Source organism: Diadema antillarum, unplaced genomic scaffold (genome assembly GCF_040938485.1).
Source record: "Diadema antillarum isolate AM-2024a unplaced genomic scaffold, OU_Dant_1.0 scf00000132, whole genome shotgun sequence".
Classification (NCBI taxonomy): domain Eukaryota; kingdom Metazoa; phylum Echinodermata; class Echinoidea; order Diadematoida; family Diadematidae; genus Diadema; species Diadema antillarum.
Window position 1 is genome coordinate 1,230,933 of NW_027271021.1, and position 16,441 is coordinate 1,247,373.

Genomic DNA, 16,441 nt, shown 5'->3' on the forward strand with positions numbered 1-16,441 from the left:
GTCTGTAGTTTTGCTCCGGATGCATTCTACGTCGATGGCATTGTGATAACTGATGACCGGGTAAATGTCGGACTTTTCTTGAATCATCACTGTCATATTGCATAGCTGCTCTAACATTGGAAGGGAAGTTCAAAAGCACGTGGAGAAAATTGATGCGTTGCCAAGGAACGTTGTGGAGAATATTTCATTGAACGGACTCCGACCTCTTACTATGTGCATACACATTGCGCACGCACACTATTGACAGAATCAACCACGTTATCTCGTGCACGCCGTGACGTAGTAAGGTATTTTTTTGCCCCTTGGTTTTTCATGTATGCAATAAAACCGCGCGCGTAATCACGATGCCTTTCGGACTACGACGCGGCGGTGGCGGGGAGGGTAAAGCCGCCACGGCACAGCAGCAAACAGCACAACAGCCTACAGAAGGAGCAAACGACATGGGAAATGGCGCGGGCCTGCACAGCAAGCAGGCTCGCACGGGACCCGGCGGCGGCGGCGGCGTCGGCGGGGGAGGAGGAGGAGGCGGCGGCGCCGTGGCTAGTGGGGTGGGCCTCCAGAACAACAACTCGAGTTCGAATCACAAGCACAAGAGCGACTCTTCCGAGGTGATGAAGCTTCGGGCCCAGCTCGAAGACACCCAAAAGCAACTGAAAGAATGTATGGACGAACTGACTCTGCGGCAGGCGATGCTCGACCAGCGAGACGAAGAGCTGCTCCGGGTACGCGAAGAGGTGCACAAATTGAGGGCGGTCCTGAGCCGCAAAAGCAGCGATGAGGCTGCTGCTGGTACCTCCAACGGACAGGGTGGTCGTGGCGGCCCACTGCCCATCGTTCAGGAAAACAAGAGAAACAAGAAGCAGGGTGTGTCTGGTGAAAGTGGTATGCAAGCCAACATCTCGGCCGGCAGCGACGATCTGCAGTTGAAGAGGTTTCCGAAGGACGCAGTGTAAGTTTTCGTTAACACCATTACTTTTGAGTCATTCAGTGTCACTCATCCCGACATGATCCAGGGTTATTGTCACACATTATTTCCCATGACTGAATTTAAACTAGATCCAAACAGATAGATATTGTAACGATTCAAAGATGGGGCATATTGACTATGGCTTATGATTAACCATGGGTCATTACATTTCAAGAATTGTGAATCACTCTTTTTTCCACCTATTTTCAACCAACTTTGTTACTACTTACTTGTTAGGATGTACCATGTGAAAGTCCGGCGTCTTTGCTGTCTGGAATGATATTTTCATTGCGCACTTATCACATCAGTTCATCGCCACTCCTATACACAGCTGATTCACCAAAACAAAACATTTTTTTTTTTTCAAATGAGGGAATTCCCCCATCATAATTCCTGAGGACTAAAACCTATTTCGTACACACACTCACACTTAAACTCAAAGATACGCTCGCATAAAACATATCCGACACCTGTAAGTACTCTTAGGAAGACAGTCAATCTTTCTCCTGACAAAAAGTGCGAGAAGAATTGACAGAATTTGCTGTGGTGACGTGGAGTATGTTGTTGACGTACAGTCTACAGCGATTTCATTGAGACGTGCTCAAATTTTGGATATGCATTTAGGACCAACTGCTTTGAAATAGTCATGTCGTGCAGCGCAAAAAAAGAAGAGAAATTGTTTTTGGTTATGAACTTCTTTTGTATCCGGTTTACCTTCGAATTATTTGAAAATCTAACAATGGAATTATGGAATGATAGTATGAAAAATATGGAATTATTTGAACAATGGATTTCTATATAAATGAGGGATTTTACTCATTGTGACATCTATTGTATGCGCGCGTGTGAGAAATTTTACGAACAGTTGGTAAAAAGCATCATGTATGGCGATGAAGTTTGCAAAGTTAATGACCGCAAGTCCGCCCCGCAAAAGAGGACGCGCACTTGAATGAAATTATCTTCCGATCACTTGCTTTCCAACGCATAATTATACTCGATACGAGGGGGGGGGGGGGAGATAATATTTTGAAATTTGTAAATCAATTTCACTACCAGGGATGATCAAAAGTCGTCCCATGTATAGTATCAAGTAGTGCTTGCAATCGTAGTTTAATTTCAGTTTTTATTTTCGATTAGCAGCGCGAACCTCTGAATGCCACTGTCCGGTTGCTTGATAAACAGTTATGAGGAGTATACAATGGGGTCACCACCACGAGAGATCATGTGTTGATCAGTAACCATGCTAGGAGGCATACCGGATTGTTCTGTACCGAGAACATTATTGATTGAAGAGCAAAGCAGCAACAAGGACTGCGAGATTAGTGCGGGGTGAGCCATCAATACGATTTATTGACAGCCAATTCCAGACCCATCCTATGGTCTTGATATAAAGTTAGTTACTACAATAGAACGCCTTCCAACAGTGTATCTTTTGTGTGAATTCGTCTCAGACATCTGTTCAAGTCACAGCAGTCAATTATGAATGAATTCCCTCCCCCCCCCCAAAAAAAAAGCAACAGAAACAAAAATGAGACATGAATACAATAACACATTGTTGTTAACCATCGCTCTCATGGTGTTCGTTATTTCGCCCCATCTGCGGCGATGATGCTGCCAAGTATGGTGCATGGAGAAAACAAGCAACACCAACCAGACGACAAAAACAACCATCGTGTAATCGTAGTAATGCAGCGCAGGTCGTTACGGATTGAACGGCACGACTGGATGTTCCCCGCGGGCCAATAAGGCCTGCTAAAACCTACAGGGTGGTTGTGGTACGATGATCGCGACGATGCACCAAGCCTGATGTAGATGTGACTAATTAGGCACGAAGCGTCGACATGTTCGCCATCTAGCGATTAATTCTCGCTTTATCGCGACAGTTGAAAAAGAAAGAGAGGAGGAGGGGGGGGGAATGAGGCTAAGGAGCTGCGACTTTCTAGATAATTCCAGGGGTTCCCATCCAATCTCATTGTTGACGACAAGTGCAGAGTATGGTTGTGATATACACGTACTGTCTTTAACATGGCTTCACTGAAGAGCCTTTCTTTCGGGATCGATTTTCATTTTCCGCTGGAGGGAGCAGCCAAGTCGAGCAAGCTGCCCACATTTGCAGAAATCCGATATGTCGACGATAACCGCGCGGAAATGTCGTGTGCAAATACGAGATCAAACCTTGTCGACGTTATGATGAGATAAACGTTTCTTAGTGTGTGTGCGTTAGTGCCTTTCAGTAGGGTCTTAATTGTTTACTACATCTCGTGTGATCGCCCCTCGATTGAATTGTTTGAATTCTCGTTCTGCCCTTTTTTCAGCAAGAACATGACCGACGGGACTCTAGGACGTGCCTATCACGTCATTTTAAGCTCCAGTTAGTCTTCTTCTGGAGGTGCTGTAGTCTACTGCCTCCTTGGTCTACTTCCGTTCTTAAATCCCCGTATTATTTTCTTCAGCAGGGTTCACAGTACTTTAGCATTGTGCTGTTGATGCCATGCGTCCTCAGCCTAGAAGATCGTAACCTATAGATCTCATTGGCAATTCACTTCACGCAGAAACGACATGCACGAAGCAAATCTATTACTCCGGTATATGTGTACGATTGTCCTATTTCAAAATTTCATGCGACAATCAATTACACTGAATGTCACATGCATACTGAACTAGGTCACTACCAGACAGGTCGCTTGAAAAACGAAAGAAAAGCAAGACATAAGATCAAAGAAGTAAAGGAAAAGACAGTGAGATAGTCCGTGTTTATTGGCTCTTCAAATATTGAGCAAAAGAACAGTGATTTCTTCTTGACAGATTTACATCCATCATGCGAATATGATGAATGTGCTACGTGCTATGTGTGCATTGTACATAAATTGAGTCGTTTTTGATAGCAAATAGCTTGTTTAAACCAAAATGTTAGTCGATCATGTTGTTGAAGATATCATTGTTATAAATAATGTGCATGATAATGATATTTACAGCTTCATGAAGATGATGATGTTTGTTATTGCTTTTATTTTTTAGGGGTGCATATGGACATCAATAGTTCAGCAGTATTAGTAATTTTTCTTTTGTAAAGATTGAAATTTCATATGATAGCGTATCCCATAGATTTGTGATTCATCAATGTAATCACTGGAATTATGAATAATATACAGCCTATGGTGTTTTTTTGTTTCGAAGTATACACGTAAACGCTTAAACATGCAAATAGCCCGCGGTGCGGTGCAAAGGCAACTAATGTTCGTCGTTAGTCGTTCGCTATCATCATTCAAGCATTCGAGAGTGGATATGTGAGAACATTCGACACGCGAAGTGCATATTGTTTGCATATCGACTCATATTTCCTCCCTGTTTCGGCCCAATGGCTGGGCCGTAACGTGATACTGTGTTATAATATTAGCTCCTCATATTTTTCTGACTGTGTGTGTCCAGTTATGATACCCACGCACTCGTAGTTATGATGCGGCGCTGTCACAAAATGCGCATACACTTGTAAGTATGTGATTAAACAAGGCAGAATCAAAAAGAGAGGAAAATGAGAGGATAAGGAATAGTATATCCCGTCCTAATTGAATTCACAAGTTGACAGTGAACACCGAGTCATTGTCAGGGGAAGGGAAAGCGATGCCTCTGCGGGTGATCATGACAATGATTACACATCTACCATAGCTATACGTCGAGAGGATCAGAGTACATTCTATCACTTGCTCCAGTGTGCATTATTATATTGCGATGCGTATTAATGCGCGGCATAGCACCGATTTGTCCATCACCATAGCGACACACACAAACGCCTTCATTAGCTCTTCACAGCTCCCGCTGCTTCTCTGCCATGGTACACACTGGCTCGTGTAGTGTGTCGTGTGTGTATGTGTGTGAGTGTGTGTATGTGTGTGATGGAGGAGCCTGGCATTAAATTTCGCCATATTTCTATCGTATTATTGACCGGAACCCATCATATAGCTGTTAGACGGTAATGCCATACACCATGCGTTTACAAGAACAAAGGTCGGGTTTTCTCTGTCTTTTCTCCTTTATTTTTCAGCGAATAGTCTAAAATCTGTGTGTCCCTTATCACATAACGTTGTTTGTTTTACAACTACGCCGAGGTCAATAGGCCCTGTTGATTTGGTAATGAGCGAAGTTCGGAATTACACTAAAGATCCTTTGGATAAGGGCAGTGCATCAAACCACAAAAAACGACAAAGGAAATTTTTAGATATTGTGAATGGCTAGCCACACTTAATTACTTGCTGCGAGGTTGTGATGTCAGCCACTGAAATCCCTTGCTCTGAAATTAATCCCACTGGAGTTTTAGGTGTAAGTGTAAGACATCATTCAAGTTTCAAACACTGTACTATCCTACCATGGAGCTGATAATGTAGCTCCATGATGCTACTCTCACAGTGATAACACGAGGAGACGAATTCCTTCTCAAGAAAAACACTAATGCAAAACTATATGAGATTGACTAGTTTAGAAATTAAGTGTTGAAAATGTATATATCGTCTTTCATGTTCGTAATTATAAACCCCCTTATGGTGACCAGAGCGGAACAGCACGTAAATTAGATGTGTCGATACGAAGAGGACAGACGAATGAATGGTTCGTCGAACTTCACTTAAGTCTCAATTTTCTTTAATGTCGATGAGTGTTTATCACGATTGGTTGGGATGGATGGGAGGGAAGGGGTTGGGGGAGGTGTCCATTATTGTCAGATAATATTTTGATACTTCAACAGAGCGTGCCTTATATAACAATACTCCTCATTTCCGCAATATTTCTGATGTGAGCGTTATATGGCATCGTGATAACACATGCTAACAATTTTTGTTCCACGTAGCTCCCCGTATAAACCTGCAAAGTCGAACTAGTGTAACTTGAGCCCCCTTCTTTCCCCCCCCACCCCCCCCCCCCCTCGTCTGGAAATACTTGAATGACTATAACATCTTAAGTAAAAGATATCTCCATTTTGGATGATAATGTCTACGGGTTCACTGCATTCAGTTACTCGTATAGAATTCGTTATAAACTTACAAAGACCTTATGGCAAACTTTTCAAGTGATGGGCTTAAACTACCTTCACGAATTTGTCGTAACTATATTGAAGGATATCATTCACGTAATTAACATATAGGAAGTTATGACCTGAATATGATATGTATCTAACAATGAAAATGATTGAATAAGTGTAATGACAAAGAGATCTTGAAAGTGCTCGCGAAAACGTGAATTTTTTTTTTACTTCGTGGTGAAATTTGATTGTCTTATATAGTTATCAGATTGGCCAAAGGAAGAAGGAAATTATGACATTTTCATGCAAGTATTGTGCAAAAACCAGGACTTTGTTTGTGTTTGTGTGTGTGCGTTTTCTCTCTATTATCAAGAATTGTGGGAAGAACAACAAAATCACACATCTCCTTGATTCATCGATATTGATAAGGTATGGTGGTGTTGCTGTTTTTGGTGAAACAAGCGAAAAGATTTGGCTCAAAGCTGGCTAATGGCATGGAAAATGGAATCGTGCCATGGCGGCACATATCTTCGGTCGATGTTCACCGCAAGGTAGACTCAAACGCCCTTTTTTTCAGCCAACTCTGTGACAGTAACATTTTTGAAATCTTGTAGGATTATTTTTCTCCTTGTCAGCTAGCGACATGACGTGACCCATCTCCTATAAGTGTGTAAAATTAGTGATATTTGTCTTGTTAATTTGTTTGCTTATTCATTTGAACTGTGTGGGTTTTCTGGGACGCTGCCATTTTAGGTTAAGCCGAGTGAGCTCTTTTCAATTTTGGAATAGTGGGTTGCCTTTAAGATTTGAATGTCTTGAAATATGAATAGGAAAAATTACCTGTATAATATTACATACCGTGTACATACACAAGTCACATACATTATGAAAGTTGAAAATATTGGCTTATAGCAAACTAATAATAAGCCATTAATCCATAATAATTATAGTGCTGGAACCTGGCAGGCACATTCTAGTCTTCATTAGAGAGTAAGGATTGATATTTACGAAAGAATGTAAACCATAGTTTGGTAACATCATTTTACAAAGAATTACATAAATCAAGCTTCCTAATGCTATCACATGATATTGTGATGTAAAACTTCTCAAACTTGAATTGCAAAATTATATATGAATATATTTATATATAATTCATAATACATTCAAGTAGTATATAGACGTGAACTACTTACTCATGCCTTGCGTGTCGTGTACTGAATTTTGTTTTGCCGGCAACAATATCAGGTATATAATAGTTGTCACCGCAGTACTGCGGAGATTATAAAGATGTATTAGGCGTTATTTTTTTTCCCTAGTAATTATAGGGATTAGGGTAAAATACGCATGTTATTGTCATTACTGATTGTTTGGGTTCTCTCTCTCTCTCTCTCTCTCTCTCCTCTCTTTCATATTATATATATATATATATATATATATATCCGTTCATCAAACTCGATAAAATTACAGGTACCTCGAATCAAGCATAATTGGGGGGATCGGGCTTTTTCATATAATATGGGCCCAAAACTATGGAATGGCCTACCAAAATCTCTTAGAAAAGCATCTTCCATTGATAGTTTCAAAAAGAATATCAAGACATATATCTTTAATTTGAATTGACAATATTGTATACCTGTATGTACAGTATGTGTACGTATATAGGCCTATTGTTTGTTGGTTTATTGTCTTATTATTTTCTGTGATACTGTTGTAACGTGACACGATATGTACTCTGTTCTATAGCGCCTTGACTATCTTTTTTAGGTAGAAATGTGCGCTTTATAAGAGTCTCACTATTATATATATATATATATATATATATATATATATATATATACACTTGGTGATTCTATCCTACTATGAAGAGTGCTCGATATCCTTAAAGGAAGAGCTTTAGACAGAAGTAATGAAACAAGTTCACGCGGTTGACTGCAGGTTCATCCGTATTTATTGCTATAAATAAAACTTGTTTCATATACTTCTATATATATACATATATATATTAAATTGAAAGTAGTGAAATACGTCAGAGATTCAGCAAGAACTGTTGTAGCCGCTCAGATCATCGTCAGCATCCTGATCATACATAGAAAACAAACACAGTTTCAGCATGAAGACTGCAACAGCAACTTACACGAATCAATATTGAACAGGCTGTCTTTTCTATTTCCCCTTCGCGTTCGAGATATTACATCCGGACTGTCGGATAATAATGACAGACTTTGATTGGAGGCAAATTGAATGCAGATTAATAGTCGAACTCAGCCTTGGAAGAGAAATAACGAGAAAACGAGATGGTTTCCTTCTGCCAATCATCTTCTTTCCCCCAAGAGCCTCGTAGTCATGACGACTGCCACATTGTACTTCTGAAAAAGAAATAAAAAAAGATAAGCCTATATACTCTGTTGATAGAGATGATTAGCCATCCTCTACGTCAAAAAAAAGTCGTCATGACGATTGGACATTGTGCTATAGATAGGTTTTCATGTTATAATTGTTGACTTTAAGACATGATCTTTCTTGCTTTTGCTTCTTGTTATTCATTTCCTGGCTGTATCGCTGCGTTTTTCCAAATAATTTTCTTGGAACACCAGTCATGTGTATACATAATATGTAGATATATATGATGTGTTTAAATGCAAAAACAGATAAACGCCATTTTCAGTTTTACGCTAAGATCATCATCAAATAGAGGCAAATAAAATGCCTATGATGCATGAAACTGCACTTGTTACATAACAAGAAATCGTTTTTAAAGATATTACCAAAATTAGCAAACATATTCTAATTATAATTTAATTATTCTTTTTTGTTTTTCAGCAGCTTTATTTCCAAATATCTCAAATTGATAGATGTGGATATACAATATTTGGTTTTTGCAGTGAAGCTCTTCGTTCATACGTTGTACATACACGCAAGCGCGCACACGCACCCACACACACACGTTCGCACACACTCCTAGATCCTGTTTGTTTATAGGGAGTCATAGGAAATAGTGACGGGTGGACTGAAATTGTGTGCTTTTATCCCTTGTTAAAGACTTTAACACCGTGTTAGTCAGCGACATTCGGAGTGGCTGATGATGCATACAGAACGAATATTCGCTGGCCTCGCCACATTTCTAATCCCTCACCTCCCGCATCTTGCCGTCATCGCGTCTTTTTTTCGTCAAATTTCCTCGCCCGTCACAGAGGAGAAGATATTTAACTGCTCTAGCGATGTCTTTTCGCGCCAATATGCGTTCATTAGCTCAAAGCTGATCCAGCTGATATGGTGGGTGTACAGGGCCTACGACTAGACCTGAGGATATCACACATTTCTGTTTCTTTCTTTTTCGTTTTGTCTAAAATCATATTTGCAGAGGAAAGCGCCAAGTTTGACTGAAAATAAAAGTGATAAATGTTTATGCTTACTCGGTCGATTTCTTCAAAGATAGATGCGTTAAAGTCAAGATGTTTTTAACCCACTTCGTCGTCGATATTATCTAATATGAGAGAATAATTTTCGTTAAAGGACGTATGAAGACAAAGTAAAGTAAGCAGGATATATGTCTGATTACAAAGTGCGATAACAAGAGGCGGCAAAGACGCCATCTCAGCCACGGAAATACGCGTTGTCATCTTTAGCAATGGCTTCTGTCGACGAGTAGCAGCCTTGTATGCCATGATGGTAGAAAAAATGCATTAAAAACAAAAACAAGAGCACGGTCCACAACAACCGATGTTATCGTTTTGCCGTACACGGGGGGGGGGGGGGGTAACCCAGCTATGGATTCATCTCGTTAAGCCATCCGTAAAAATAATCTACGTCAGGAAGTACATACATAGGTACATACACAATACAACGTCAAAGAGTAAAATGTGCAAATTTGATGACCTGAATGTGTGTGTCTGTCTGTGTATATCGTAATGACTGCCGCAGATAATACTCTTTTGCACCCAGCAGGCACTGTAGAGAATGGCGTGGGTAGCTGTTTTCTCGCGTAATATTGGCGGTAGTAACGAGAACGTGGCCGTAGTGGCACAATTCGCAAGATTAATATTACTTTTTCCTCTCTCCCAGGGAGCCAAATGGTAACTTTGAGGAGTTGTAACTTTGTGACACAACGATACTGCCCTTTTATGCTTTTGAACACGCGTCAACAAAAGCCTCGGGAGACAACTATTTACTTCAGGTTCGATAGACGGGGCCGATGTCGAGTTCCACTTCCTCTTCATTCTCACTCCTCTGGACTGTGGGATGTCGTCTACTGATCCGATAATCTTTGCCTGAGGACAAGCCGTTAAAAGAAAACAACGGAAATATATAAGCCTGCTGAGTCGAAACGGAGTCGCTGAGTGTGCGATGACTGTATGAGTGAACCATGAAAAAAAGAAAAAGAGAGGGAATAATAACCCCATCTCTGACTGAAAAGCTTCGGCAAGGGACGAAATAACCTCTCACCGCTGTCATGGCCGCCGGCAACCTTTATCTGCGTCCAAATGTCAGTGGTGCCTTTTTACCCACGCCGATGAAAATCGGCAGGGGGTTATGTAAAGGGTTCCGTATGTTTGTTTGTTTGTTTGTTTGTTTGTTTGTTTGTTTTTTTGTTTGTTTGTTTGTTTGTTTGTTTGTTTGTTTGTTTGTTTGTTTGTATGTTTGTTTGTTTGTTTGTTTGTTTGTTTGTTTGTGTACAAGATAACAAGAGAACGGGTAAACGGATTTGCACGAAATGTTCAGGGAATGTTTGGATAATGACAGGAAAGAATCGATTAGATTTTGGTGATAATCGGTTGACCCTTGCAAATTCTGTGTGACCTTGAAGTTTTGACCCCATGGTATAGTGACCATTCCGAAAATTTCCCGTTTCTCACTTTGCGATTTTCCGCTACCATACGAACACATAAACTCCCCAACGATCCGACTTCGCTGCTCAAATGTTCGTAAGAATTCCGAAATTTACGTCTAGGCCTATTTGAGGGACTATGTCCTTCTAGATTTATGAAAGTTCGTTCTCCGTCATCACAAACTGGCCCGTATTTTGATGATTTTTCAAATTAACATTGATTGTTTTTTTCGTTGGAGGAGCATTTTGCTCGGTCGCAGTCACACTGCACGATATGCGTGCTCAATGTCAATGCGTGTGCAAGGCCGCTGAAAATGCATCGCGCTCTACACTGTTGGTGCAAAATTGCACCGGGGACGTTGCGGCGCTCGTTGGTGGCCGAATACTGGTGCAGTAGACATTTGCATTCAACCCTTGCATTGAATAATTCCCGTAGACACTAATCATAGGGGTAATTGCCTAGTGGGTACGTAAATTTTGTTTTTCTTTTTTGCTTTTGTGGATACCATCAAAGATCGTACACTCATACGACCTTTGATATCATCACACTCTCGGCTTGCTATAATCAAAATATCCCGCAAGAAAATGGCGTATTTCTCGATTTTTAGCGCTTTTTCCGCGACCCGTCGCGTAGACAATACTCTTAAAACTGGACTTAATTCGCGCGCGCTTGGAAAAGTTCCGATTCTGCACTTTTGACGGTGGAATTTGGGATTTTCGATGGATTTTTGGAGGAGACTTAAGGACTTTCCTGTACGTGAATGAGTGTTAATACCGTATGTGTAATGATGTGATTTGCGTGTGATGTGACTGTAGAACCAAAGATCGTACACTTCAGTGTACGATCTTTGGTAGAACTCACTGGCTGGTGATAAAGCACACTGGCAATTAAGTGGCCGAATTCTGGTAGATGACCGAATGCACATTATGTTTACCCCGACTTTGTACTTAGGCGTGGGTCTGCCGCCTTTGACGGCCCCTCTCTAGTTATGCAATGTATAGTCTAACGTCGGCTTGGCACGCACTCGTTCACACACACACACACACACACACACACACACACACACACACACACACACACACACACACACACACACACACGCACACAGTCACACACACACGCACACACACATATACACACACACACGCACACAAACAAACAAACACTCACATAGACACACACACAACACGCGCAAGCGAACGCATAATGCTAAAATGCGTCTTGAAACAAGTAGTCTGCATTTCAAGAAAAAAAAAGCAAGTCAAATTGATAACAAATTTATTTTAGTAGAGAAAATTACTCATAATGACGTATTAGTTCTTACAGCAAGCTCCACTCCATGTTTAAGAACACTGGATACTAAACCACACATTAAATGCGGTGAGTTAGCTCAGTCGGTAGCGCTTGTGCCTCGCGACCCATAAGGACCCCGGTTCGAATCCCGAGTTCCATCACTGAGCGATGTTGTGTTAAATCGTCACTGTCCCCTCGAGTAAGAGGCAAAACACTCTGGGCTTCTCGTGGGTGTGATAGTCACAACTCATGCACGTAAAAGATCTCGCTTTATTCATTGCAAAGAGCAGGGTGTTTAACCCGGTGAAGTGGTTCCGCCTAACATCCCACAGGACCCATGGACACTGATGGAAGAGCAGCCATTGCCACTGAATATGGGATATCCAGCCATCTTCTCAGATGGAAATGAAACAAACACAAACATTCTATTTCATCAAAACAAAACAGAGATTAAGACATACATGAAATATCAATTGTTAAGTGAAATTTTTAACTGCGAACATAAAACGATATCATTGGCAACCGGATACGCAAATTGTAATGGGGCGATAATACCATCGCCTGCGAAATTGACGTGGGCTTGTTTTGAAAAGACACGTAAAACTGTGGCTTTTTCTTCCACAATTTTCGTATTCAATGTCCACTTTTGATGAAAATGTATAACAATCCTCTTTACGTGATTCTTCTTTATCAAATAAAGTCCGTTGCATCGCATTATACGGCGTAGCATTTCACTCTAAATGTTGTTTTTATCATTTAAAACCATCCACTTTCGGCATTGGGAAGAAAAGAAAAGAATATACACCTGTGGCGACTTGTGTGGCGCCCTGTCGAAGATTTGGCCAAAACAAGAGACAAGTGATATGTATAATCAACCCTTCGCTCGCTCAGGGGTAGCGAAATTTGCGTTGGCGTGAACCCATCAACGAAATGTATCCTTTATTTTGCCCTCTCTTATTTTCTAATGCGTATAGAAATCGTGCTCTACCGTTGGCCTATTGAGCTTGTGGAGAAGAAGTTACAAAATAGAGAAGGATATTCATTGATATTCACTCCTTGTAATCTTGATCAATGCATCGTTTCAGCGTCAACCAGTTAAGGAGATGAGTTCATAAAAAAAAACTTGTTTTCCCCATACTGAGTTCATAAAAGTTCAAGCATGATTATCAAGAGTTCATGACGAAACGTTATGATATGGGTCGAAAGTAATTGTTTCGTTGTTGCGTGATACTTATATAAAAGCACTAATATTACTAAAGTTGTGCTTTATTTTCCTTCCGTGCAGAGAACCGATTCATGATCTTCATGTATGTTGTAATTCATTTCAGCTCTTCAATCACAGACTGAATTCCCCCTCGTTGAAGTTGGTACTGCTAGTTACCATTTCTAATCACCGACAATGTGGAATCTAGTGACGAACTCTTTGAATAAGGTGTTTTATGCCGAGATACACGCAAGTTATCCACCAAAATACATTCGATAACAATACACAGGATGCGTTGAGATCGCAAACTCCCTCTGATATGACCTGGAAAAAAAAAATGTCTTTGCGAACATAGAAGAAAGGTATTTTGAAAGAGTTATCGATTATGGTTCTCCATGGAAACCGCACAGCTCAAGACACTGATTGGCTGATTTATTACCGCAAGACTGGAGAGGAATGGACAGATGCTATTCGCTTGGTGGCGCGCTAAATATAGTTGGTCAGACTCCCGATGCTGCGGTGAGGAAATGTCTCTCCTTTATGCCTTCATGCAAACGTATCAAAACGTGTGAACCTCACCGTGAAATCCCGGCTCAGGCGTGCATAAATCAATCTTCAATTTTCACATGGCGACAACGACACATGATTGCGCGCTACACAGTACACCTTCCTGCGAGGAATCATTATATCCATTGCGTTTCCTTATCATACTCTCTTAGATTACCGAAACGGAACTTACACATTTTTCTTCATTTTACAAACTGTAGCTCTCTATTAGCAGAGAGAGTGGAAAGCAGGAGTTGATTAATAAAGCTAGGAGAGCTCGCTTCGATATCTTCAAGGCACCTCCCCTTCTTTAATGCGTTCTATCATGTAGCATGTTACCATGGTAACGACACGTCAGAGAGTACAGGTTGGCTAAGGACAAAGAGGCGTGAACGCTAATGACTCGAAACACTATTGTCCCCTTCACGTGTATATTAAATGTGTCACTTTCGCTGCAGCAGAGCGCTATGCGGACTTATGTGCGTTTTCTACAGTCAACATTCAATAAAACGCATGTAATGTTTCTGTGTACAACAATGAATTCCTTTTGTATATTAGAATACAGACATGCTGCACCTATGCTATTGATAAGCATACCATGAAATATTATTGTCATGGACGCGGTCCTTCTGGAGATGGTAGGGCAAATTATGTTTTGACGTAACAGAATGTGAGATGGTAATTCCACCACTGTAAAGGCCATGGATTCAGTCGCCGCTAATTATTTTAAAGGGGAATATTACCTAATGTGGACTAGGTGAATGCATCAATTTTGATATGGAAAGTTCGTTAGAAATACTCCAGCCGTTAAGATGACGATTCCCCCCCCCCCCCAAAAAAAAAATAATAATAATGATAATTACTCATCAACTGGAGAACTTTATTTTTCAATCGGGAGTTGATTATGCAAAATGAACAATTTGTCAATATTTAGATTTTTTTCGCGTCGATATTCTGTAATTGAATATCATATTCCTTGCATTGAAATCAAGGCGATGTGTAATGATAGTAATGGCATACATTCGAACTCTACGCCGCAAGAAACAGCATTTAGCATTGTCGGTATAACTTCATATTCGCCTCTTCAGATGGTCGGTAAGACCTACACTGGTGAGACTCTTTCGGTCGGATATTTTGAAAGTTGTTATCATTATTACAATCGGTGTTATTGTAGTATTTTTTGTCATTATTGTCGGCAACATAATTATGTTCGGCTTGTGAAATATCGCAGATATCAGAATCACTACGTAGAGGACACTCGATAGTGCAGGGTGTATGCATTGAATCATTTCTTTTCTTTATTCATTCGGCCACTGTCCACCCGCACATATTCGTGTTCTGTTACAATCTTACAAGGTCATCTTAGCAACGCAGAACAACAAATCCTGTCGCTCTGCTCCGAGGAGAGAGGGGGAAAAGTGCCTTAGTCTGCTGTATGCAATGTATAAGCTGCTAATCCGCCGATCCAATTTTAGTACGATGTGTCGCGTAGATCCCTATCGAGGCGCCCTGCATGCATGGTTTCAATTTTATTGTTGCATTTTAAACGGATGACACTTGTTGTGCAGCGTTTCGTCAACGAATTTATTCGGCCTTACAGCTTATGTAAGATTTAATTGCTTGCACAGTTCTCAAAGAAGTCGGTCAAGGGCTTTTACAGAAATCATTTTCAGCGCCCCACATGCACATTGCGTCTATCAGTTGCATATAGAGAGCTAACTAGAAAAAAAAAGTAATTCAAAAAAGTTATCACTGATGTCTTTCTGTCCGTACGTATCAGTTCTTCCAAGTGGGTCGCTGACCGTCGTTATATAAAAGTGCAATGCAATTAGGCTACTTAAGTTGATTGTAGTTTAAGTTATATTATTGTATGTACTTTATTTTGATGATCATGACATTTTTATCTGTACATAATGTTAGCAGGGCCTGCTAAAAGAATATTGAAATGAATAAATAAATAGATAAATGAATTTGAAAATTATTTGTTGTGCCAAAACCATCGTCAGGTCATTAGCATTGAGTGTACCCATATTATTATCTTTCTCCTCTCCCACCTCAGCCCCCAACACACACATACACGCAGTGAGACTACCTACAAAATATTAATGTATTACCGGCCTTGCTTGCTAACACGTTTTGGCAATTCCGATGTACCTCATATTCGCAGAAGTATCATTATAAATCAGCTACAGGAAATCTAATCTAAAATTTACCAAATGCGAGTAAATCTCCACCGAATCTCTTCTTACTCGTCGATTTCGATAGCTGAAAACAGTGCGAATCATACGCAACTAATACAGCGCGAAGGAGGAAAGCGTCTCGATGGCAGACGACGCGAATTCCGCTGCAAATGTGTGGGTAGTGATTGATCGTATCGCTAGCGATCGATCAAAATCTCATCGACCGTTGCTATGAAAAAGCAAAGTCAGTGGGTGGCGAGCGACTGCCGGCGTTATTAGATAAACAGTCGGCGTGTCTCTATTAGTTCTGATCAATACCACCCTATCTCATCAGTCTGTATCCGAACGCCGCGTTGACTGAACAATGTTGTTAGCTGAAGCGTGAAAAATAAATGAGAGGGAGATATAGAAAAG

General features: G+C 40.7%; 1 protein-coding gene across 1 annotated transcript in view; it reads left to right on the forward strand.

Annotated features, from left to right (window-relative positions):
* The first annotated feature begins 344 nt into the window (after nucleotides 1–344).
* The window catches only part of LOC139720703 (cGMP-dependent protein kinase 1-like), a 56,140-nt gene continuing 40,043 nt past the window's right edge, over nucleotides 345–16,441 (forward strand). Inside the window, exon 1 of the mRNA XM_071632057.1 lies at nucleotides 345–949. Within this exon, the coding sequence (XP_071488158.1) occupies nucleotides 345–949 (605 nt within the window). The remainder of the gene's footprint in view (nucleotides 950–16,441) is intronic.